Source organism: Acanthochromis polyacanthus, chromosome 8 (genome assembly GCF_021347895.1).
Source record: "Acanthochromis polyacanthus isolate Apoly-LR-REF ecotype Palm Island chromosome 8, KAUST_Apoly_ChrSc, whole genome shotgun sequence".
Lineage (NCBI taxonomy): Eukaryota > Metazoa > Chordata > Actinopteri > Pomacentridae > Acanthochromis > Acanthochromis polyacanthus.
In genome coordinates this window covers 14,099,792-14,121,646 of record NC_067120.1, presented here as the reverse complement: position 1 = coordinate 14,121,646, position 21,855 = coordinate 14,099,792, and the positions used below count along the sequence as shown (strand labels likewise).

Sequence of the window (21,855 nt, the reverse complement as noted above, 5' to 3'; positions counted from 1 at the left end):
AATAACCCAATTGTACAGTGAATATTTACATTAAAAATACACGCACTAATTCCAAATGTTCAACTTAAAATGAACAAACCAAAACCCAAAGTCCTTTTGTTGTAGTTTTTCCAGTTACACACGACAGTCCATTTAGGCACCGCAAAATGTTCAATAATTGTTATTAGGTTTCGGGGATTATGGAAAAAGCGCAATTGTCCAAAGGAAGGTGAGTAGTGGAGCGGGGCAAATGGAAGGTGAGTAAGGGGAGGGAGAGAGCAGGCTGCACCAGCCTCCTACCCGACAGGTGTTACAGAGACGGACTGAGGGTTCTTCTGGCTCCTGGCCGTGGATCACTAGCTCGCCATCGAATTAACCCATAAAGGGTAAAGGTACCTGGCCTGTAAAACAAGGCCAAAATGAAAACTCATAAAACCAGAGTTCAAGTTCCATAACTTAGTGTACACTATCCAAACCTTTTAAAATCACTAATACCATGGTGTATTTATTCAATTCATTCAAATAAATTCATTCCAATAAAACAGACTCAAAAACCAAAAGTCTGAAAAATGCTAAATGCTAAACTAATGTTAGCATTTAAGAACAATAGGCTAAACACATAGAAATCTATAATAGATCTTGGCCTAAGGCCTAGGACACCTGGGTTAGCATGTTAGCATTAGCTGCTAATGCTACCGCATGGCCCAGCAGAGCTAACTCATTGTTCACACAAAACAAGACATCAAACAATTCACACTCACCAATTCCAATGATCAGATTTGCACAAAATGGCATTGGGTCCCACCAATCCTCACATCCCAGAGTAAAGCTCTGTAATTTGGCATTTTATGTATTAGTTTAAACCAAAATGTTTCTTTTTGACTGTGTTTGTTTGGGAACTGACCTGTACAGCTGCTTCCTCAGCTCCTCTCCCCACACAACTGACTGGAGAGGAAGTGAGGCAGCATATATATTCCCTCCAAAACATGGGATTGGCTGGAGAAGCCAGGTGATCACTCAGGTGAATGTGATGCATTCAGGGACTTGAAAAAGGGGTGGGAATTTTAAATTCTTAACTAAAAGTGTGTTTAACCCAGGGTTACATATATATGCATGTTTTTAAAATATGAATATTTTATTGAAAATAAAGCTAAAGTTTGATTTGTCATTTGTCCCCCTGCAGATGTTTTTCATTATTTTGGCCACAAAGTGTTTAACTGTGTCTCAATTCATACGCTGAGTGTTAGGTGTGAATACACTGAATAGAAACAGAAGAAGTAAGGAGAATGTTTCTGTTTGTCATGAATGAGCCATGCTGTTTTAGTAGAATGTGATGCTTTTTATGTTTAATGGGGGAGTCACCAAAAATATGGACATAATATTATTTGACAACAATTCATGGTACAGAGTTACAGAGAAGATAATGTGCAACTGCAATGATAGCTGTAACAGTGTTGGGGGACAAGGCACTGGAGGCAGACAAAAGTCCAAAATCCCAAACTTTAATTTCAAGCTTAAATTCACATACATGAGGGCAGTAGACAGAACACACAGCACAAATGTGGAGCAGACAAAAGGGCAAAAAATATAAATGAACAGTTAAATATCCCAAAACACACAGAACAGACTTAATATAAATCTAGGAAACAAGCAAAAGGTCATTCAGTAGAAAATAAACTAGAGCCAGGAAAATATGGGGAATAAAAGAAAGAGCTGAGAGGATTTACTGCAAGAGGACAATAAAGCATTTTTCAGTTTTGCTGTTTATTCTTCTGTGCTTTAAAGTGTATGAATCCAGTAATTGAATATAATGTATTTGTGTGACATTGCTAGATGGTTTCTTTCCAGTTCTTGAGATTTTATGCAAAAAAAAGGATCTACTTCTTCCAAGACTGATGTGTAGTTTATTAAAACAAACCTGAGAATGTATGAAGTTATTTATGTTGTTTCTTGTCCGTACTCTGGGACAGTTTATTGTCACTTCAAGCTTTTTAAAGAACTTTTCTCAACAGAACTGACAGATATGGGCAACAGGAGCTGTCAATTGCCGAAACCACTTCCTCCACTTTTCTCTTTCTCCACAAGACTACATGAAGTGCATTTCCAGATAGTTAAAGAGTGACACTCGTACTAATACAAACCAGAATTCACACTTAACAAATGAGACATATTTACCTCAGCTTCTCAGGCATAATAACAGGACACCCTGTTTAGGTACAGTCTATCTTACTTACATTGCCATCTAGTGTCAAGTCAGTGAATGCAACAGTAAATGCTTTAGGAGTGCTAAACAGAGCAGCCCATACTGTTCTTCACTAAAATGTTTCTGTGAAATTGTAAGTAGAAAAGCCTTAAAGCCCACTATTTTAAAAAGCTAAACAGTAATGATCATTTTTACTTAAAAATCTAACGTCAAATATAAGTCCAATAACTGGAAAAGGTTACAATTGGTAGAAATGATCAGTTCCAGTAATAAATGTGTATTGTGCTTTCTTGCTAGAGACATCACTGTTTCAGCTGGTATAGGGTCATAGTATGTTTGTGTCATAGAATTAGCATCTCAATTTTACTAAAAACAAAAGTGAAAGTGCTATCTCTCCCAGTTTGAAAGGACAAATTGCATAATATATAATACAATAGTTAATATATTAATTACAGAACACATCGATTTTTTTGTAATTTAAAAAAAATACTGATGGTATCTGAGGGTTCTAATACTTCATCATGTTGACAAGCTACTTTTCAAACAAGAAACTGTCACTGCTTCACAGTTTTTATGTTTTCCTCTTCACACAGCATCATACAAAGCCATGTTGGGAAAACAAACATTTTATTCTTATGTCATTCATGTTTAACTTTTTCCCTCCTAAATATTATTCTCCAGAAGAATCTCAGAATGGAAACGCAGATGAATGTCGCAAGCAAAACAGCAATCAGCAAGACTGCGATGACATCAAGAGAGTTGTAAACAAACCAGGACATTTTGTGCGATTGAGACCGCAGATGAGGGGCTCCTTTGTGCCTCATCACATATTCTATCCAAAACACTGCCTGATCCAGGGGCTTCATGGGCTGATCTCGGTGCAGCCTCGAGAGCATCTGCATTTTTTCCCTGTAAGTTGAATTGTAAAGAACCGCCATCAGTGCCTCTTCAAAGATTTGTCTGTTGAGTGTGGCGATGTCCACAATCACAGCTGCTCCCTTTGCTCTGACTCTGGAGAGATTGTCAGGCTGATCAAAGAACAAGGGAAGTCCAACTACTGGAATCCCGTGGTAAATCGCTTCCTGAACTCCATTGGTGCCTCCATGGGTCACGAACACTCTGGTTTTGGGATGTCCTAAGAGGTCGTTCTGTGGCAGCCAGCTGACCAGTAATGTGTTGTTGCCCAGGTTGCTTGGCCTTTGTCCCATGTACCTCCAAATAACCTTTTGAGGCAGCTGAGCAAAGGCTGCGGCAATTTCTTCAGAGACAACTTGAGGAAGTTTCCCAAGTAAAGTTCCTAGAGTCATTATAACAACCCCATGATCTCCAGAACTCTGGACAAACTTCTCCAGGTCATCAGGGAGCGACTTTGAAGCCTTGCACTGAAATCCACCCATGTAGACTATATTTGGCATTGTTGGACGTGGGAATTCAAAAATAAAATCATTTCTCATGAGCCATATATCAGCATCCAGAAAAAAAGTAGAGTAGTCCACATCAGGGCCAAAGTACCGTTGAACTACTGGTTTGTAATGAGGTTCTGTGATCGTTGAATGTACGTACATACCAGCATTATACCTCAAAAAATTCTGTACTCTTTGAAGGAAAGTCATCTTATCAGTAAACTCTGTTGCAGTAAAAGGAATGTATGCCAGCGGTGAGGGAGCCAAGAGGAAGTGAGCTTCACCTTGAATGGTCCATCTGACGTTGTTAACAAGTGGAATTTGGAGCCAACGTGCCAGCATTGCCCCTCCGCCGATGCCAGGGTCAGTCAAAACCACATCATATTTGGCAGCATGGAGAGATTCCATCAGATTCTTATCTTCAAACATCTGAATAACTAGTTCACTCACTGCCTTATGAAACTTAAAGAACAGATCTAAAACCAACTTATCTACCTGACGCTGACCCCAGAAGCGAGACCAAAATGACTGAGGGTTACTCTGAAGTCGGATCTCCAACAGTTGAGGCAAATACACGTCAAAGTGGTCCTCAAATCCTCCAGGGTAGGGGATAGTTATGGAAGTGTAGACGGGAGATGCCTCGCTGATGTACCAGCTGTCGGACGCCCGAACCACAGTGACCTGGTGGCCTTTGGCATGCAGTTCCTCTATGAGTACTTTCATGTTCACCCAATGGCTTCCATCCAGGGGGAACACCAGAATTTTGCCCCCAGATGCAGAGGATAGCTGACTTAAGAGTAAAATAAAGACCAACCAAGACAAACTGGACATCTTCATGATGAGGCACCTGAAAAAAAATTTAAAAGTGAGTTTGTGCTATCTATTGTTTTTGTTATTGTCTGTGATTGGTACTCTGTGATACGATTGTTGTTGACTTGCTCTGCTGGCTGTATAGTGATTTGCCCCATGGGGACAATAAACATTCCTTGAACCTTGAACCTTGCAGGTGTTTGTGTACATATAACATGAAATGCACAGGTGGAAATGACTCTGGTGCGCTACGTAAATACAATCACTGCACTTGATACCACTTTGTACCTTTACCCCACTGTATTTTGAAGGCAAACATTGTACTGTTTACTCCCCTACGTTTTGTGACAACTGTTTACTTTTACCTCATTAGAGAAAAACATTTTGAAAATCATTGGGGTCCCTTGTCAGCAGTTCATTCACAGAGACATTTGTCCTTAATTGGTTTAACTAAAATAATTAAGGCCAAAATATGTCCAATTAGCAAACAATTTTAAAAGATAGAAGGCTCAAGTAAAAGCATATATATATATATATATCTTTGCTTTTCTCTCCCATTAATCATCTGACACCCCCTCAGATTTATCACGTATGTCATAGCTGTATTGAGAGTGGCAGATGCAATTGCAAAACACTGTTTACTTACACCATTTTGTCAGTCACAGGAAACATTTTACTGCTGTATGATAAGTGTTATGTAAGTATTGTCAAGCACCAAAAGTAAAAATACTTATAAAATACTTAACAATACCTATTATCTGATGCCTCACCAAGCAGGATTTTGTGTACAGGACTTTTAAAGAGCATTTTTATATAATTTTACTAGCACGTTTGCTGAAATAAATCATCTGAATACTTCTGTCACTGGTTATCAAATTGGACTGCAAATAACGCACTAGCTATGTAAAATCATTGATCCAAATGTAAACAGTGGAGTCACCCAAACATCAGAATTCAAACCACATCATTTTGTCATATCCAATATGATATAGTGGATCTTTAATCTAGCACAAACTGACAAAAACTATTTCATATTTTAATAGTATTCTAAAGTATGGACTGATTTCTGTTAACAACCTTTACAATCTCATTAACTCAAATAAAACACTTTAACACTGAGACTTGCACAGAAAACAGAATTTTTTAAAACAATATTTCAACATAAATTGTGCTTTTTAGATGGGTTTCATGTATCTGTGTTCATAAAAAGTCTGTATAATTTTTTTTGCTTGTTTGTTCTAAGTATTTTTCATTCTTACCTCAATCTGGTGCTTCAGGAAACACAACTTTTACGACTGCAGTTGAAGTGAACCTGTTGCTCAATGAGGCTTTGTGCTGCATTTAATCCACCTCCTGGTACGTCACGGCAATCTACACGAGATACGAGTCCTGTTGTAAAATGTGTGCCCTCCCCAATGAACTTTGGAAGCAAGAATTCATTTTTAGTTGTAAACAGATGATTTTTATCCACTGTGCCATCTGGTATCAAAAGAAGTCATAAATATAAATGTCTTTTGATTGTTTTCCCAAACTGGGCAACAACTGCTCCATACAATTTCTCACCTGTTGTACCTATGCCTTTAAGAAAGACTCAATTTCCCAAGAAGGTCTTAAAAATCTTATTTTTTATGTGCAAACATTATTGTGAAATTTTGTCCTGCAAAGCCTTATTGAAGAATAAAACAGCACTTCAGAGGTTATTGACTATTTCATCATTCAGTTTGTACTCCCTCAGTACAAACTGAATGCGTGTTGCCTTCACATGACACTTTAACCAAGTGTCTCGTCTTTATGACTTGTAAATACTTCAGGTTACACCGGATAGCATGTTTGTTTGCACTTAAATGAGCAGGGAGTTCACCACTAGCAGGACTTTGAACAATGGCCCTGAGAGTTCAACTTGTGAAAAAGTGCACAGTAAGACAAAACACAACAACACTAAAGGATATTAACCATTTGGCAGAACCTGTGCAGCAATAAAGAATGGGATGTTGGAAATGTTAGCAGTCACAACTTCGTGAAACAGCTTCAAAAAAACACCTTTAGAATTGCAGGCTCATTGCGCTGGATGAATTATACTGTGCATGTGTTGCTGCTAGAACTGTGAGCTCCTAATGTTAAAACAGGGACTTTATTTACAACCAGCATAGCATTCATCCAGGAGACTCACCTTATAATGCATGAGCACTGAATATGAAGGATAGAAGGACAAATTTATCCCTCTTCCTTCAGCTTTAAGCCGAGATAAGTTGCTATTTCAATAAACAGAAATGTTCACATTAACATTCAGGAAACATTCACTAACCCCTGAAGCTGTTTTGTGTTAACAATTGCCAGTTTTTTCTCACAACATTGGACATTTTTTAATCTATATGCTCCTAATTATGGCAACATCTCTTTTCTCACCCAGCACTGACATCAACACATGTTCACAGATTTAATTTCATCTTAGAACCTGTTCTGTAGCATCTACGACTAACAGCCAACCTCAAGCCATCCGACTGTTTGGAGATATTTGCAAGCAAAAAATACGCAACCGAATCAAGGACTTCTCCATTTACTCAAGTCATTAACATTCTCGACAGACTGGTGACCTGTCCAGGGTGTCCCCTGCCTTCGCCCGAGTCAGCTGAGATAGGCTCCAGCACTCCCAGCAACCCTAGTGAGGATAAAGCGGTGTATAGAGAGAATGGATGGATGGATGGATGGATGGATGGATGGATGGATGAACATTCTCCTACCAAACCTGTTCTTATTGTCAACACAAATAATCCAAGAATTATTATAGTCTGAATATTAGCCAAGGACACTTTGATCTTTCATCACTTGCCCTGTTCTTTCTAATAACTGAGAATGACTGTACACGTGACAACTGAATACACAAATTGACCTCAAGCATCATAACCACTAGGACTGATAATCATGTTTTAATACAAATATTAAAATATAGTATGAACGAGACTAGAGGTTCTGTCACACTTTAATACAGAATTAATTCATATCCAAGATTCAGAACAACAATATTCTGGAAATGTGGCTCCAGAAAGGAATTCGTTGTCTCTAAAACACTGCAATTAGAAAGGATCCTTGCAAAAACTGTATTTCTTACCCTTAACTAAGATCCTTAAACCCACTCTGGGATCTAAAATGACTGCACCTGATGATGAAAAGCTGTTTCATGAGAGTAATGTATTTGGAAAAAAGTGGTTAAAGATAGCATAATGCATTGCCAGGAAGCGTACAGCGACAACTAGAAAGTCTGATTATCCATCTACTCATAACTAGACAGCTTTGAAAATGAAAAGTTGCAAAAAAAGTTTTTAAATCACATATCCTCTGAGAAATGGATACAAGACTTTTCTAAAGCTATCTAATGGACACTTTGTCTGCACTTGTATTGATATTGGATTTGCAGAACTGATACACTACCAGTCGTCTTTATAAGCACAGACTGTTTACATTGACTGTTTGCATTGTATTAATCACACATGCATGCAAAGGATGATTATATATATTTAGTTTGCTTTTATTTGCCTTTTTTTTTTTTACCAGTACCTGCTCCATTTGTTTGAAATTTTTTTTGAAATCCTGTGTATATTCTGTATGCTTTAAATTTAGAATTTCAAAATAAAATGTTTCTTTAAAAAACAGGAGATTAAATTGATGTGAAAAAAACAACTTTCAATTCAAGAAATTATTTGGATTATCCACCAGGTCAAATATTTGCAGTTGGGTGTCTGTTTCCTGCAAGTATCCATCAGATACAGACAGCACACTGGTAGTCTTATTAAACTTTACACAAAGTCCTAGAAATCAACCAATTGAATATTAGCCCAGGTTTGTTGCATGTAGTTTACTTTAAGTCTTTTTATGATACACAACTTTATATCAGGTGATGTAAGGATAAGGTGATATTGTTCTTTTGTGGTGCAAACATCTCCCAACATTGGTTGCAATTAATTAGTTGACATTGTGACTTTTTGGGCCCCTGGAGGTCTCGTAGTAACTCAGTCCTCATTTGCTTTATCTTGAGTTAAATTATATATAAAAAAACACAACAATTGTAGATTATATCTAGCTCAATATTATATATTATGTATTCTATTTTTTAGGTTCCTGTAGTGACCACACCACTATTAGTGCCAAAAATAAATAAAAGTAAGATGACATAAAATGAGAGCAGTGTGGTGTACTAGCTGTTAACCGCCACCGGCTGTGTATACCATATATAGGTTTATATAAAGCTGTTCTCCAGCCCTTTGTTGTTGTTCTCACGCTAACATGCGAGATCCGTAGAGCCGACTCCACTGCGCGGTCGCATTCCGCCCCGACTTCCCCTCTGCCAGCGGCCTGGTGGTTTGAGATGAGTAGAAGATGTCGGTTTCGGGGCTGAAGGCCGAACTGAAGTTTTTGGAGTCAATTTTTGACCCAAATCACGAACGATTCAGAATAATAGATTGGAAACCCGATGAACTTAGTTGCCAGTTCAACGTGACGGGAGAGAAGCTGCTGATCATTCACTGCAACATCACGGTGAGTCCAGGCCAGCTCTGCGCACAAGCTAACCCAGCCACTGACTATCGACTGAAACCAAATCAGTCCGCGGAAGGCACCGTGTTTACAAATCAACTACGAATAAAGTGTCCGCATTCATTTTCATTAGGTGTTTAGCCATCAAGATTTTCGTCGCCCCTTATATTAAAGTAAGCAACACACGTCCAGTGTGAAATCCACTTTAGAAAAGTGTACGACAAAACGTCGATTAGTAACGACGCTGCGGTAGCTTTTGCTAGCCTGTTAACTGAAAGTAACGTTAGCTTGTTTTGTTAGCCAAAATAACTGCGTTACTGTCCGCAGGACTACATCTGCTAACTTTGTAACTACTGAACTGTATCCAGAATATTCCAAACGTCATTTACTTAGATATTTGGGGACTTTCACATCGTCACAGCTGCTTTTAAACAGTGTTTCAATGAATACGTTGTTCTAAATAGACGCGGTGGTTCACGTCTTTAACGTTAAAGAGAGGCGGTTTAATGGAATGTTGTTACACTGTTTTCTGCCTTTTCAGTAAATAGACTGATCCCTCTGACGAACTTAACTGACATGTACTGAAGCGGTGACGCCAGTGGCCCTTTTATCTGGACACCTGAACCGGTCAAAAGCCTACACATGAAATAGTCTGCACTGTACATCAGTTAGCGTTGTTTCTTTTGCAACCAACTAATAACGTGAGCTCAGCTGTAGAGGTACATATTTAGGTAACGTTGATGGGCCTGGTATTTGTATGCAGTTTAACACCAAATTCTCGACTCATGTTATTACATTTTTGTGAATTATTAGTGATGTAAAGTGATTTCCAAACATTGGTGAAACACACAGTCTTTACCATCACAACAGGAAGGTGAATGGTGTTCACATCTTGGGCTCGCTCTTCTGAAACACTTGTTTTTGTGCAGTTCAGGTGGCCCAGATGATCAACCTTCCTGACATCCTGACCACATCCTCCTCTCAGCAGAAGCTTGCATGCACGCAGTTCCACATATGCTCGGTTTTGGAGACACAGACGGGCCTGTTAATGTTCTGAACACTATGTCGTATTGAGACTGGAGCTGAGTCAGACTGCATCTCCTTTGAGTCAGTTTCCAACAAGCCAGAGTACACTCACACACATCCCAATCTAATTGCTGGAGTATGAGAGATGAGTTGGAAAATGCTGTTCTACCCAGAGATTTTTTATAAAAGACGAACTAGTGAAGCGAGACATCACTGATTGGTTTGATGCAAACCCCCCAGGAACAGTGCAGGGCTATGCTATGGTTTTGGCATAATGAACAAACTGTATGACATTCATCACGTGATGCACGCTGGACCAAATAGAAGTTCTGCATTCACAATCACTGGTAAAGAAGCAACTGTATAGCAGTGAAAAAAAATTGTGAGCATAATAACTGAATTTGATCCAACAACAATTGGAAAATGTAGAAGCAGCTCTAAGATGATCTAATTCTATGCAAGTGTGTCAATAGGAAGTTAGTCAATTTGGCTGGCAGATGCTTTGCTTTCAGTTTGTTTGATTCTATGTTTCTAGTAATGCAGAACCCCTCTAAAACATGGCATATGCTTTTTACTGTGTGTGCCAGTGAGCAACTTTCATTGGATTGAATTGGGCTTCATCTTTAAATTTGATGTCCAGTTCATCGATGGTTTGAGTAGCAGTGTATGGTTGGCGCCATCTTTTTGTGTTTACACAAACCCTCCTGTTGTCCTCATTTACTGGCACCAAAAAATGTTGTTCCTTCGTCTGAAAAAAATTCAGGAAAACAATTCCCAAAAAATTGCAAAATCTTCAGGAAGAAATTTCCCCAAAAATCCTTAAAAAATTCCCTTAAAAGTTTAATTAAAAAAAAAATAAAAAATTTGGCAAGAAATAATTTTTTTTAAAATTGTAAATATTTTCAAAAAATCATAAAAATCTTCCAAAAAATCCTATAAATATCTAAAATGATTACATATACAGTGAAAGTTCTTTAAAATGTGTCAGTTTGACCCACAGGACAACATGAGGGTTACACAAAAGCTTCAAAAGTCTGAGATGCTGCAAGTTCAGGTATCAGGGAGAGTAGCACACAAATGAACTGTCAATGAACAGTCAATACAGCATATCAGTCTTCAATAATTCTTCAGATGTTATTAGCAGAGCAAAAATTCCCAGATGAATACAAGTACACTTATTGAAGGCCAGAATTTATGTGATGAGTAAAAAAGTCATTTGGTATTGCTACAGAGAAGTTGATGCTTTTTAAATGGGAGTCAGTTGTAGCCACAGATTGTTTTGTAGCTAACATCTGGCAGCAGCTGGAGGTGTTGTACTTTAAGGTACTTTGACACTGACTTTAGCCTCACGATGTGATCGTTGCCACTTTGTCCCTTGGTATCAGATCCTAAAGAGTTGCTGCTTGTAACGGTGTTTTCATTCTTGATTAATTTGATGACTGTTTTCTTTAATCGTTCAATTAGTTGTTTTTCATATGTCCAGCACAGCTTCCTTGACTTTAAGGTGACTTCATGCCGACCAACACTCCAAAACCCACAGATATTCAGGTTGTAAAGACAAGCACCATAAATTCCTCGCCACGGAGGAGCATGAACAAGCACACTGATAGTATTTGTGCTTAAAATATGAATTCATTTAGTAACTAACTAATCACATCAGCTCTAGTATGGAGATAACTGAAATGCTGAGTGACAGCTTTGTTCCAGAATGCAAATTTTAGTGGCTCACACCACGTTCAGATGATATTGGAGTTACCATAATTGCAAGTTTGACTTGTAAAAAGCAGCCATGTCAACATCAAAGTTGTAGTTATGGTTAGGGAACTCCTACGTTTTTACAGCTGTGATATGTCCAGCTTAGTGCTGTGTATAGCACTGCTACAGTGCAGTATGCATTAGTATGCAGCACATTCATTCACCTATGTTATATTTCCCCTTTTAACATAAATGCAGTGTCATCATTGCTGTATAGAAGCGTGCAGTATTTTGTTTTGGTTACCTGGCTGCTCTACAGAACAGTTCAGGATGGTATATTTTAGCTATTTAGTTGAGACTTGTCTCTTGCATCTTCAGTTATGTAAACTGAAGTTCACTCATAATTTACTAGCTGTATTAAGACCTAATTGCAGACTAAGAGCAGCACTCATCACTTCTGCTCAGGATGCTCTTGTTCTACAGCTGGCAGAAGACAAATCATTTTGTTCAGTGGGTGGCTGTGTGGGCTCAGATATTTCCTTTGAAATTACTTGTAGCTCCGGAATAAACTTTGAACTTTTTATGTAAATGAGATTTCCAACCATAGGCAACATTTTGGTCTCTTTAATGCAGTAGCCTTGTCTGTTATGTGCTATGGAGACAACAAAGCCAGTAACACACAAGCATGAAGGGCTAAATTTCCTCCTTTTATTGTTACCTCTGTTGCAGGAATCCTATCCCTCCACATCACCAATATGGTTTGTTGACTCTGATGATCCTAGTCTGGCTGAAGTGTTGGAGCGTTTAGAGGATGTGAGAAAAGGCAGCACGTTGGTAAGTTTGCTGATATGGATTCACAGAGGATTGCACAAAATGATAATCTAACATACAGTCTGTGGACCATTTATTTGCTACATTTGTGCAGTCTATTGTAGTCTAATACGACAGCCCTGCTGCAACATCTGTTTTGACAAAAGCTTATAGTGTTCAGTTTTAGATGAAATGATTTGAAATGTGGAAATTTCAGTTACTGAAGTCATCGTCACAGATGGTGTTTTAGTTGACTAAATTATATTCAGAGGCATTTCAAAGTTTTTGTCTGTCGTTCTTACGTTGGTTTTTCATGTAGGTGCAGCACCCATAATTTTAACATACACAGTGGTATTTTCTTAACACATTATGTAAATGATTGCCAACAGGAACAAACATGCAGATAATGTTTTGTACATTTAACTCATTTATTCTCATAAGGATGGTCTGGGTCTTACATTTTTGGTTCTGTTTTTAGCAGTACTGAATTTTATTGTCATTTCTGACTCCTCACTGCTTTGTTTGCTGCTACCTGGCACTAAAATGCTTCAGGGACCAGCCATGCATCTGTTACAATGGAAAAAAGACAGTTTCTAGGAGACGTTGTGCGTTTTTAATGTTTTAGTTTTGAACTTCAATGCATAATGTTGCCTGTTATTGCAGTGTTTCCCATAGAATAAGAGTTAACTTCTGGTGCTGGCTGGTTAGACCGATGTTTATGCAGTGTCATGCAGTTTAGATGGGGAGGGTTTATAACTCAAGCTGTTTACTCTAGCTACTATTTTAAGTGTCTTCTAAACTCATCACATTCAATCTGTTGTAAGTGCTATAGTTTACCAATGTTCCCTGGATGGTCTTAGTGGACTGTAGTCAGGTGGGCACAGAGAAGCCTCTAGTCTAGTCTCTAGTCTGTGCTTAGTTGCTGTCATGTGCAACTCAGACAGGTATGTGACAGTGTGAGACTGAATGATTTTATCTACCTGGGCAGACCTGGTCAATGTCAGACACAACCAGGCGTGAACTAACCGTGATGTCACCCGATGGTTTCAACGCCAAGAAAATGAAGCCCGGATTTTGCTACTTCTTGGTGGCCATTTTGGATTTTTTGGAGCCAGTGATGTAAAAAGCGTCATCAAACAGGCTGGACCGGAGAGCAACTAGGGGCAGGCCCAGTCTATGGGCGGGCCAGAGTGAGAGCTGAAGACTCTCTTATCCCCACCACATTTTACTGCAGAGGCTTCTGTTGCTGCTTTCGGCATCATAGACTGGATATAAAGACGTCGGCTGAAGCTAGCACTCGGCGGATAGCTAGCGTAATTAGCAAGGTGCATCGATGCCAAATGTCTCTTTTTTTTTTTAGGCCACAACACCTCAGAAAAAAGACCAATTTTTGGGGTACACTGTAAGCATCATATTTAACGGTAAAATTGCATATGAAACATTTACTTACCGGAAAAACTGGATAACGGCATGCTTTGAGGGTCTGTTAGTGCAATTAACGGAGGAACAAGCCATGGCTACAGTGAACGACAACTAGTAATAACAAGTCAACAAACCGGAAACCTGTGGAAAATAACAATAATTAGAGGACAACTTAATCTAAATGTGGATGAAAGCCAAGTTCCACGGAATAAGCCTGCTGAAAGCCTCGCCCTAAAGGATCTGTCAATCATCCCAGACAAGACTGTCTATCAAGTATAGCCACGCCCCCTGGCTCCGCCAACTTTAATGATTTATTTAAAATTCAGTATTGATTTATTTTAAGATCGGCCACCTGATCTCTCATTTTGACCATGAAAACTAACGGGGAAAAAATCCTGAGCTGTAGAAAATCAGTCTATCAAATTTTATTTTTTCCGGTGATGAATTGGGGTCTATGGAGCAAAAGCTTTTTGAAGTCAACCCTAGCGGACGGCGTGATATTTGAAGTTTTTGACACTTCCGGGTGGGCTTCATTTTTGGAGCCAGATGCTACGTCCATCTTTATATACAGTCTATGGGCACAACCAATAAAAATGTTCAGTTCAGCCTGACTGATTATTGGTCACATTTACAGCCAACGACCGCAGTGTTTAAACAAAGTATTTAACACATTTTTGTCAACAGAAACTGAATATTATGAGGATCACAAAAGCAGACTTTACAGCCAAACATTTGTTGCATAATAAGCTAATAAAGAGGACACTTAGTGTATTTAGTGCTAGAACAGAGTAAACTGATGTATTGCTAGTATTTGCTTTTTCTCTTTATTGACATTTTATTCCCTTGATGTTGCTTAAAGCTTCTTCAGCAGCTGAAGCGCCTCATTTGCGATCTCTGCCGGCTTTACAACCTGCCACAACATCCAGATGTGGAAATGCTGGACCAGCCTCTCCCTGCTGGCCCAATTACCCAAGACCGAAAGGTATGCACAGTAAACAAGAGTAAAGCTCACTGTCTTTATACTGAATTCAGAAAACCATTCGTTTTCAACTTGCAACGTATCACCCCACTGCAGCATGGGCCATCAGATGAGGTGACATCTGAAGAGGAGGAGGAGGAAGAAATGGGAGAGGTACCTGTTTATGTATATTCCTGACAGTCCAGTGGATTGATATGATCAGTAACATCCAGCTTTTCTACATCCTGTCTCTAAACATAATTTATGCCCTGTGGCAGCAGGACATTGATCTGGACCAAGACCTGGACCATTATGACATGAAAGAAGAGGAGCCAGCGAGTGGGAAAAAGTCCGAAGATGATGGGATAGAAAAAGAAAATCTGGCCATCCTGGAGAAAATCCGTAAAAACCAGAGACAAGATCATTTGAATGTAAGTGCTCGCAGCATTCATGGTTCTCTTTACAGAGATTAGTGACTGTAATAGACTGGAAACGTTGAGGAGCTGCTTACCCCTATTATTCAACACAGAAGCTTGGATTTCTCTATGGTAGGATTGTTGTTCACAGCCTTGAAAACCTCTGGTGCGCTCTATCATCCTATTAATTTCTGCGTATTGCACCATTTTGTGATTTGTGTTTCAGGGTGCAGTCTCTGGCTCAGTGCAAGCCTCAGACCGCCTAATGAAGGAACTCAGGGAGATCTACAGGTCACAGAGTTACAAGACAGGTGATTACAAGGATACTTTTCTCTAGGGTTATTACTTTGATTCTTATATTCCATCAGCATATTAAAGTAAAACTCTGTTACTTATTTCACAGGTATTTATTCAGTCGAACTAGTCAATGACAGCCTTTATGAATGGCATGTCAAGTTAAGGACGTAAGTACTTGTGTTGAGTTGCTTTTACAGTTTTCCAGCTTTTACAGCATTGTGTGTTCTGTTATATCTGACTTGTGGTTCTTTGTAACAGGGTAGACCCAGATAGTCCATTACATAGCGACTTGCAGGTCTTAAAAGAAAAAGAAGGAGTGGACTACATTCTGCTCAATTTCTCTTATAAAGTGAGTCCTTTTGTTTTTATTTGTTGTTTTTTTGGGTGAAGAGTTTGCAGAACAATCACATTTCTTTTACCTCTGTTTGACAGGATAATTTTCCTTTCGACCCACCTTTTGTACGGGTCGTCTCACCTGTGCTCTCCGGAGGGTAAGTGTATAGTGGTGTCCCTATGCCCAGTTTATATATAAGGTATTTCAAAGTAGGACTGAAATGATTCCTCGAGGTATTCGATTACTAAAATTCCTCGAGGCAATATTCTCTGCATCAAGTCTTCGTTTAATCCACTACATATCTGACCCCAGGTCCTTAACTATTTGACGGGACGCTTCTAATTTAAGGGACGCAGCTTTTCTACTGTTTACGGCGTTGGTTTAGCAGATCAGAGCGCTGAACTGCGAAGACAGTTTAACATAGTCAGGCTTTCTTTGTGTGAGTCAGCCCCACAAAAACTAAAACCTCAGAGTTAACGGGTATGAAGGTTATTTTCAACTTTCTTTAACTTTCTGCTTCAAACTCGTCCACATAAACAGGAGAGTTTCATGCTTTATTTCACTCATTTTCCACACAAAATGAACCAATCACGAACAGGTTGTTTTAATGGAGAACAATGAGGAATCTAAAAATTTATGACGGTAAAAAGCGACTGGAAATCATGTCAGACAGGAATGCTAGTAGAAAACCGTTAAATGTGTGTAATATAATTGTTTTGCTGATCCATGCGGCTGATTATTTCTAACAGGCAGCTGCACAATAAAACTGTCAAACTTCATATGTTCAAACATAATCTGATCTGGCACTGTCTCATAATGAAGGAAATCACTTTAATTTGTGGCTAATTTTCAGTGAAACTAATTTTACTGACTGAATATTCTCAGTAATAAATACTGATAAACTAGTCAGTTTTCTTATTCGTGTTCCATCAGCTGCAGTACCAGCAGTTTAAATAGACCAAACATATTTACGCAATTTCTGCATTACCAACTCAATACATGTCGGGTTCCCATGGCTTTGAGTTTTAGTTGAAAACTAAAGTACACCACACCGCAGATGTTTCACCAGGACACCAAGCACGGAATCCGATTAATTACCAGAATATTCTATTCCTAAAATAATCGATAGCTGCATCCTTATTCCAAAGAAATCACAGTGACTTGGTCCACATTTGTTGTTCACACACTTTTTAAATAGATGTTACACTTTCTTGGAAGAGATTTACTCTCAGTATTATTTAGTTTCATTTTGTGAGGTGGAATAAAAGTATTAACTGCTCTCTTCAGGATGACTTTCACACCATACTTAGTGCTTGCAGCTGTTGCAAATGTGCTGATAATTTGCTAGCGTACAAGCAGATGTCTGATCATTTAATGAAAAGCTGTATGATTTTTAGGGCGCAGGGTTAATTTAGTTACATGCTACGTGACTGCTGCATAGTACAGTCTGCGTGGTTTGTTTAAGACCAGCTGCAGTTGGATCATTTGTCAAATATTACAAATATTCTGTCAAACAGTCTGATGTTGTGACAGCTAATTCAAAGCTTAAGCAAATCATAGATACTTTAAGGGATCTGATGAATTGAAAAATTATATGCCTCTAAATTACTATTTAAACTTACTGGTACCTTTTGAAATGTAAAAATTCTGATTTTACAACAGTCAAAAAACTCACTCTTGCACACGGCAAACAAACATATTTAGGTTGAATTATAGCAAATTTGCAAAAAGTGTCAGGTGAACACTATTTGCACCAAGCAGTCCTTCATATACTGTTTTTTTATTTCAGTTATGTTCTAGGGGGAGGAGCCTTGTGCATGGAACTTCTCACAAAACAGGTTGGTAAATAGCTTTGATACATCCCATGATATTCTTTCGTTCACCTCAGAAAATCAAGTAACTGGACTTGTTTTGTGTTTGTGTGTTTTCAGGGCTGGAGCAGTGCCTATTCCATAGAATCTGTCATTATGCAGATAAATGCAACTCTGGTGAAAGGAAAAGCCAGAGTGCAGTTTGGAGCCAATAAGGTAACAGATGTCATTATGTTCTGATGAATTGTTAATGTCTCATTCTGCTCAAAACAAACACGGTCATTCAGAAGGGGAATAGTTCCAGCTGCATAACAAACACCTCTGTTAATTAACAGAATATCTTTTTCTTTCAGAACCAGTACAATCTTGCCAGAGCACAACAGTCATACAAATCCCTGGTGCAGATACACGAAAAGAACGGTAAGTCAATATTTATGAATGACATGGACTCAGTAAAGACACAGTAGTATGAATCTGTTGGCAAAGGAGTTTCTCTCTGTGTTCTCCAGGCTGGTACACACCACCTAAAGAAGACGGATAAGGAGCTACTACCACTATGCACTGGGAACATGTCTTTGGGTCATCTTGTTTTCTTTGGAATATTTTCCCCTCTCTGACTCACTGGGAATTTATCAGCTTTCTCGCGGAAACCATCTCGTTGGCTCATCTGACAAGTATTCCTTCACCCCACTCCGGGAAAAGACTTTATTCTGGTCTCACTTTGCTTCTCCCCTTCAGTGTTTTAGTGAGGAGGAGGAGGAGGATGTGAGGGTATCACTAGTCCTGTTTTCTAAATATGCTCATTTGTCTTTTGAAAAAAAAAAAACAACAAAAAAAACTTTTCTCCCTTTAAATGTGGGGAAATGCTTTTTCTTTAGCTGCTTTGACAAAGTGGGCTTCACAGTCAGTTACCCCTCCTTAAAATGGAGATTTCAAAAGAAGATTGATACCGAAGGTCTTGAAGTGGCACTTCATCACGTTTTTATTGACTGCGACTTTGTTTCTTTTTTTGGAAATTAACTGGTACATAAAAGCAAATATTGTCTTTAGAAATATTATTTGGCTATTGTTTTTTCTTATTCGAGCATCCTAGACAATAAATGAGCCGATTTCACGTTTTGGAAACTTAAAATTAAGGTTACCTGCTACTCGGTATCTTTTAGCGCTTACTTTGTAAAATGTGTGACGAATATTGGGCCAAGCAGAATCAAAATGCTGCAGTGTTGTTGAACTAAGATCAGCTGTTGTTGAACAAATCCGACAGCGGTCAAAAAGAAAAGAAGGCCAATGGTTACATCTCAGAATCTGCACATTGTATATCTTAGGAAGAGGATATAAGATATATTTTTGCCAGAAGATGAGTGTTATGACATTTTGGAGGCCTAACAATGAAGCTGAAGGGCTCTTTTTGCCTTATTTCTGTTCACGGCCCTGCAACTGATTATCGCTGTAGAGGTTGACTGCTAGTTTGATGCTTGTGCAAAGTTAACAGCATGTTGTACAGGAGCCTCATCTCAACCGCCATTATAAAACAATAGTTGGACTTGATTGCAGTCACTTTGTTGAGCAGAAGTGCTGGGACGGGCTTTACAGGGGAAATAAATTGAGGTTCTCTTGGATGTTTGATCTTTCGTCATTCTGCCCATTTTTACAGCAGATTTGTTGCATCTTCCTGACACCGATCCATTTGCAGTGGTTTGCCCCTCCCCCCCCCCCCCCCCCCGCCCACCCGTTTAAAACTGCTGCCCTGTTACTTGACATCACTTGTAGGGCTTCCTTTGCCGCCACAGTCTACCACAGATGTGTTCCGACGTTGCTTTTGGAGACGGATCATTTTTAAGTGTGATGAAAACTGAACCTGGAACTCAGAATACCTGTATGAAACTGTATATTTTAACTTTGACCATGCAATATACTGTAGTACACAACCAGTACTGCTGTTCCCCATTCTACAGGACACACACTGTATCTATCAATCCGTCGGCTCTTTTGCAGTTTATTTGTTAACACTGTCTGCAAAAGTATGTTTGAATGGCAACTCAGGTAACAAACAATACTTATGAGGGGGATTTTTACATGGACATGCTGAGTTATGTGTGACTTTATGGGATTAATTAGCGCTCTGAACCACTGATGTTTTCGCTCTTTCGCCCACTGATCTTATGTCAGAAACAGGAAATGAAATAAGCTTTACAAATATGGGTCACATGGTTTTGTAATTAAAGCGATGAAAATTGGAGGACTGCAGTAGCGTGATGACCACCCTGTGTAATGATTCATCAATACCTGCTGTAGTACACATGGGATTTTGGTTTGTCTTCAAATTTTCCTGATTAAAAATGTTTGCACAACTGGTGACAGCATGCCTGGAGAGGTGTTGCAACAACAAAAAACGTGAGCTGAATGCTTTCAAATCAGGATAAATAGTTTTTTTTCTCAGCTCCACATCCTGTTGTTACATGTCTGAAGTATCTGAGGGGGGAGGAATTATCGACCTCTGACGGGGCTTCGCTGTCTGGTGGCACAGAGAAGTTACACCACAAACCTTCAGAAGTTTTAACTACGGTCTCTGCTACAGAGCCTTTACCCAGCCGTGTGAACGCCTCCATCCAAAATGCCAAAACTCTGGTCACAGAAGACATTAAGTGGTGAAGTTTGACAGTCATGCTGTGGTGGTTGGGACTTGCACGCTTCTCTAACTGGACTGTGTGTTGAAAAGATTCACTTATCTCAATTGTCAGTTCATTTTCCGGCACCAACGGGCTGATGATAGTCTGGCTCTGTTGGCTCGCTATGGTTTTCTTTTTTTCATTTTCCATTTGAAAAAAATTTTGACCATGTACAGTAATTTGTAAACTTGCATCAAGTTTATGAATAAAGAATTTTAAGATTATTGCGGTTTCTCTGTCTGTTATTGAAGTAACTGGATAGCAAAATAGTTTTATAATGTTACTAATGTCTTTAGTGTCAGTCAGGATTGCTGATATATTAAATTTATTATGCTGTTGATTTTATGATATAATAAATGTTAAGTAATTTTGTTTATTGCTGATACAACTTTCATTTGTTTGTTGCTCTGGATAAAAGAATCCAGAGCAACAAACAAGACAGCATCCTGGGAGATGAGAGAATTACCTGCAATTTGATCGTAATTTAACCTATTATATAGAATTTATGTACAATGTAAACTTCGCTGCAGAGAACAGTGTAATCTGGTACAAACTAGATGGAAAATAAGAATTTCTTTGAAGTGAATACTCAGTTTAATGATAACACTGGGGAACACTCATTTTTGTTGCATCTAAAAAAAGACTTTTCTACAGTCAATTTGAGTGTGCTGATTTCAAATCTGAAGTCGGTTTTTGTCTGCAAGCTACAGATTTTATGCAATTTGACATTTTTATTTATTTTTTTAATGTAAAAGAACACACTTTAGACGGTGTTTTGAACTCTCTAAAAAGAGTCTCCATTCAGCAGGACTATAGTAAGGTGCACCCAGTTCTTTGAGAAGCCCTGGGAAGTCATGGCAGTAAACAAACTGTTTGTCTTCTGAAAAGAAGGTCACAAAAAGCTGGTCACGCTTTCTGAAATATGATACTTTAACAGAGTGATCAACAAGATTTCTGCCTTGTAATCTTGATGCCAAAAACTCTGCTGCTTTCTTTGAAAGACCTAAATCCCGCACTAAATCATTCAGTTCAGCCTGGGGAAGAGGTTTACGCAAGTTCACATTTGTACAATTTCATTAACCTCAAACTGCATACAAACTAGAGCTTGTAGAGAAAAACTAATTTCAGATTTGAAATCAGCGCCTAAAACTCCTTCAGAATCAGTTAAAATATCCAATGCAATTCAAAGTTGCTGAAAAAGTGTTCCCCTGTGTAATCAAAATATAATTTGTTACTGTACATAATTTTCTTTGTTCACTGACCTCTAGCGTGAGTAGATTTGTGAGCATTGTTTGAAAACTGGTTTTAAATTGTTCACAATAACACTGTTCTACTTGTAAATTCTAAACTAGTATTTTAAATTCTTGCTTTTAAAAAGTAAAAGATTGGAAATATTACATTGAAATCTACAAAAAAAATGTAAATATTCCAATTGTGATGTCAAACAAATCTATTTGCATTGAAAGTAAAAGTTTAAATACTCATTCCACAA

At 38.6% G+C, this 21,855-nt stretch overlaps 2 protein-coding genes across 3 annotated transcripts; one reads left to right on the top strand and one right to left on the bottom strand.

Moving 5' to 3' along the window:
• Positions 1-1,465: 1,465 nt before the first annotated feature.
• On the bottom strand, positions 1,466-6,552 carry LOC110950371 (UDP-glucuronosyltransferase 2C1-like). The gene is made up of 2 exons (XM_051952633.1): positions 5,655-6,552; positions 1,466-4,432 (listed from the first exon to the last, which is right to left on the bottom strand). The coding sequence occupies exon 2, from the start codon at positions 4,420-4,422 to the stop codon at positions 2,821-2,823; it is 1,602 nt and encodes a 533-aa protein (XP_051808593.1). The 5' UTR covers positions 4,423-4,432; positions 5,655-6,552; the 3' UTR covers positions 1,466-2,820.
• Positions 6,553-8,668: 2,116 nt separating this feature from the next.
• Positions 8,669-20,587, top strand: LOC110950381 (ubiquitin-conjugating enzyme E2 Q2-like). Of its 2 annotated transcripts, none has more exons than XM_022192942.2 (13): positions 8,669-8,928; positions 12,376-12,480; positions 14,738-14,860; positions 14,954-15,010; positions 15,118-15,267; positions 15,479-15,563; positions 15,656-15,716; positions 15,808-15,898; positions 15,982-16,040; positions 17,673-17,721; positions 17,815-17,910; positions 18,048-18,114; positions 18,204-20,587. In XM_022192942.2, the coding sequence occupies exons 1-13, from the start codon at positions 8,770-8,772 to the stop codon at positions 18,233-18,235; spliced, it is 1,134 nt and encodes a 377-aa protein (XP_022048634.1). In that variant the 5' UTR covers positions 8,669-8,769; the 3' UTR covers positions 18,236-20,587. The 2 variants fall into 2 exon arrangements, with proteins under 2 accessions (XP_022048634.1, XP_022048633.1); XM_022192941.2 differs by having other exon boundaries at positions 8,670-8,928; positions 15,115-15,267.
• Positions 20,588-21,855: the final 1,268 nt, after the last annotated feature.

What these genes read in the sequence shown, in the direction of transcription:
- LOC110950381 (XM_022192941.2), top strand. Translation starts at nt 8,770, where the DNA reads ATGTCGGTTTCGGGGCTGAAGGCCGAACTGAAGTTTTTGGAGTCAATT. An exon ending in CAATTACCCAAGACCGAAAG is followed by an intron (nt 14,861 to 14,953) that starts GTATGCACAGTA and finishes ACCCCACTGCAG; the next exon opens with CATGGGCCATCAGATGAGGT. An exon ending in GTCACAGAGTTACAAGACAG is followed by an intron (nt 15,564 to 15,655) that starts GTGATTACAAGG and finishes CTTATTTCACAG; the next exon opens with GTATTTATTCAGTCGAACTA.
- LOC110950371 (XM_051952633.1), bottom strand. Translation starts at nt 4,422, where the DNA reads ATGAAGATGTCCAGTTTGTCTTGGTTGGTCTTTATTTTACTCTTAAGT.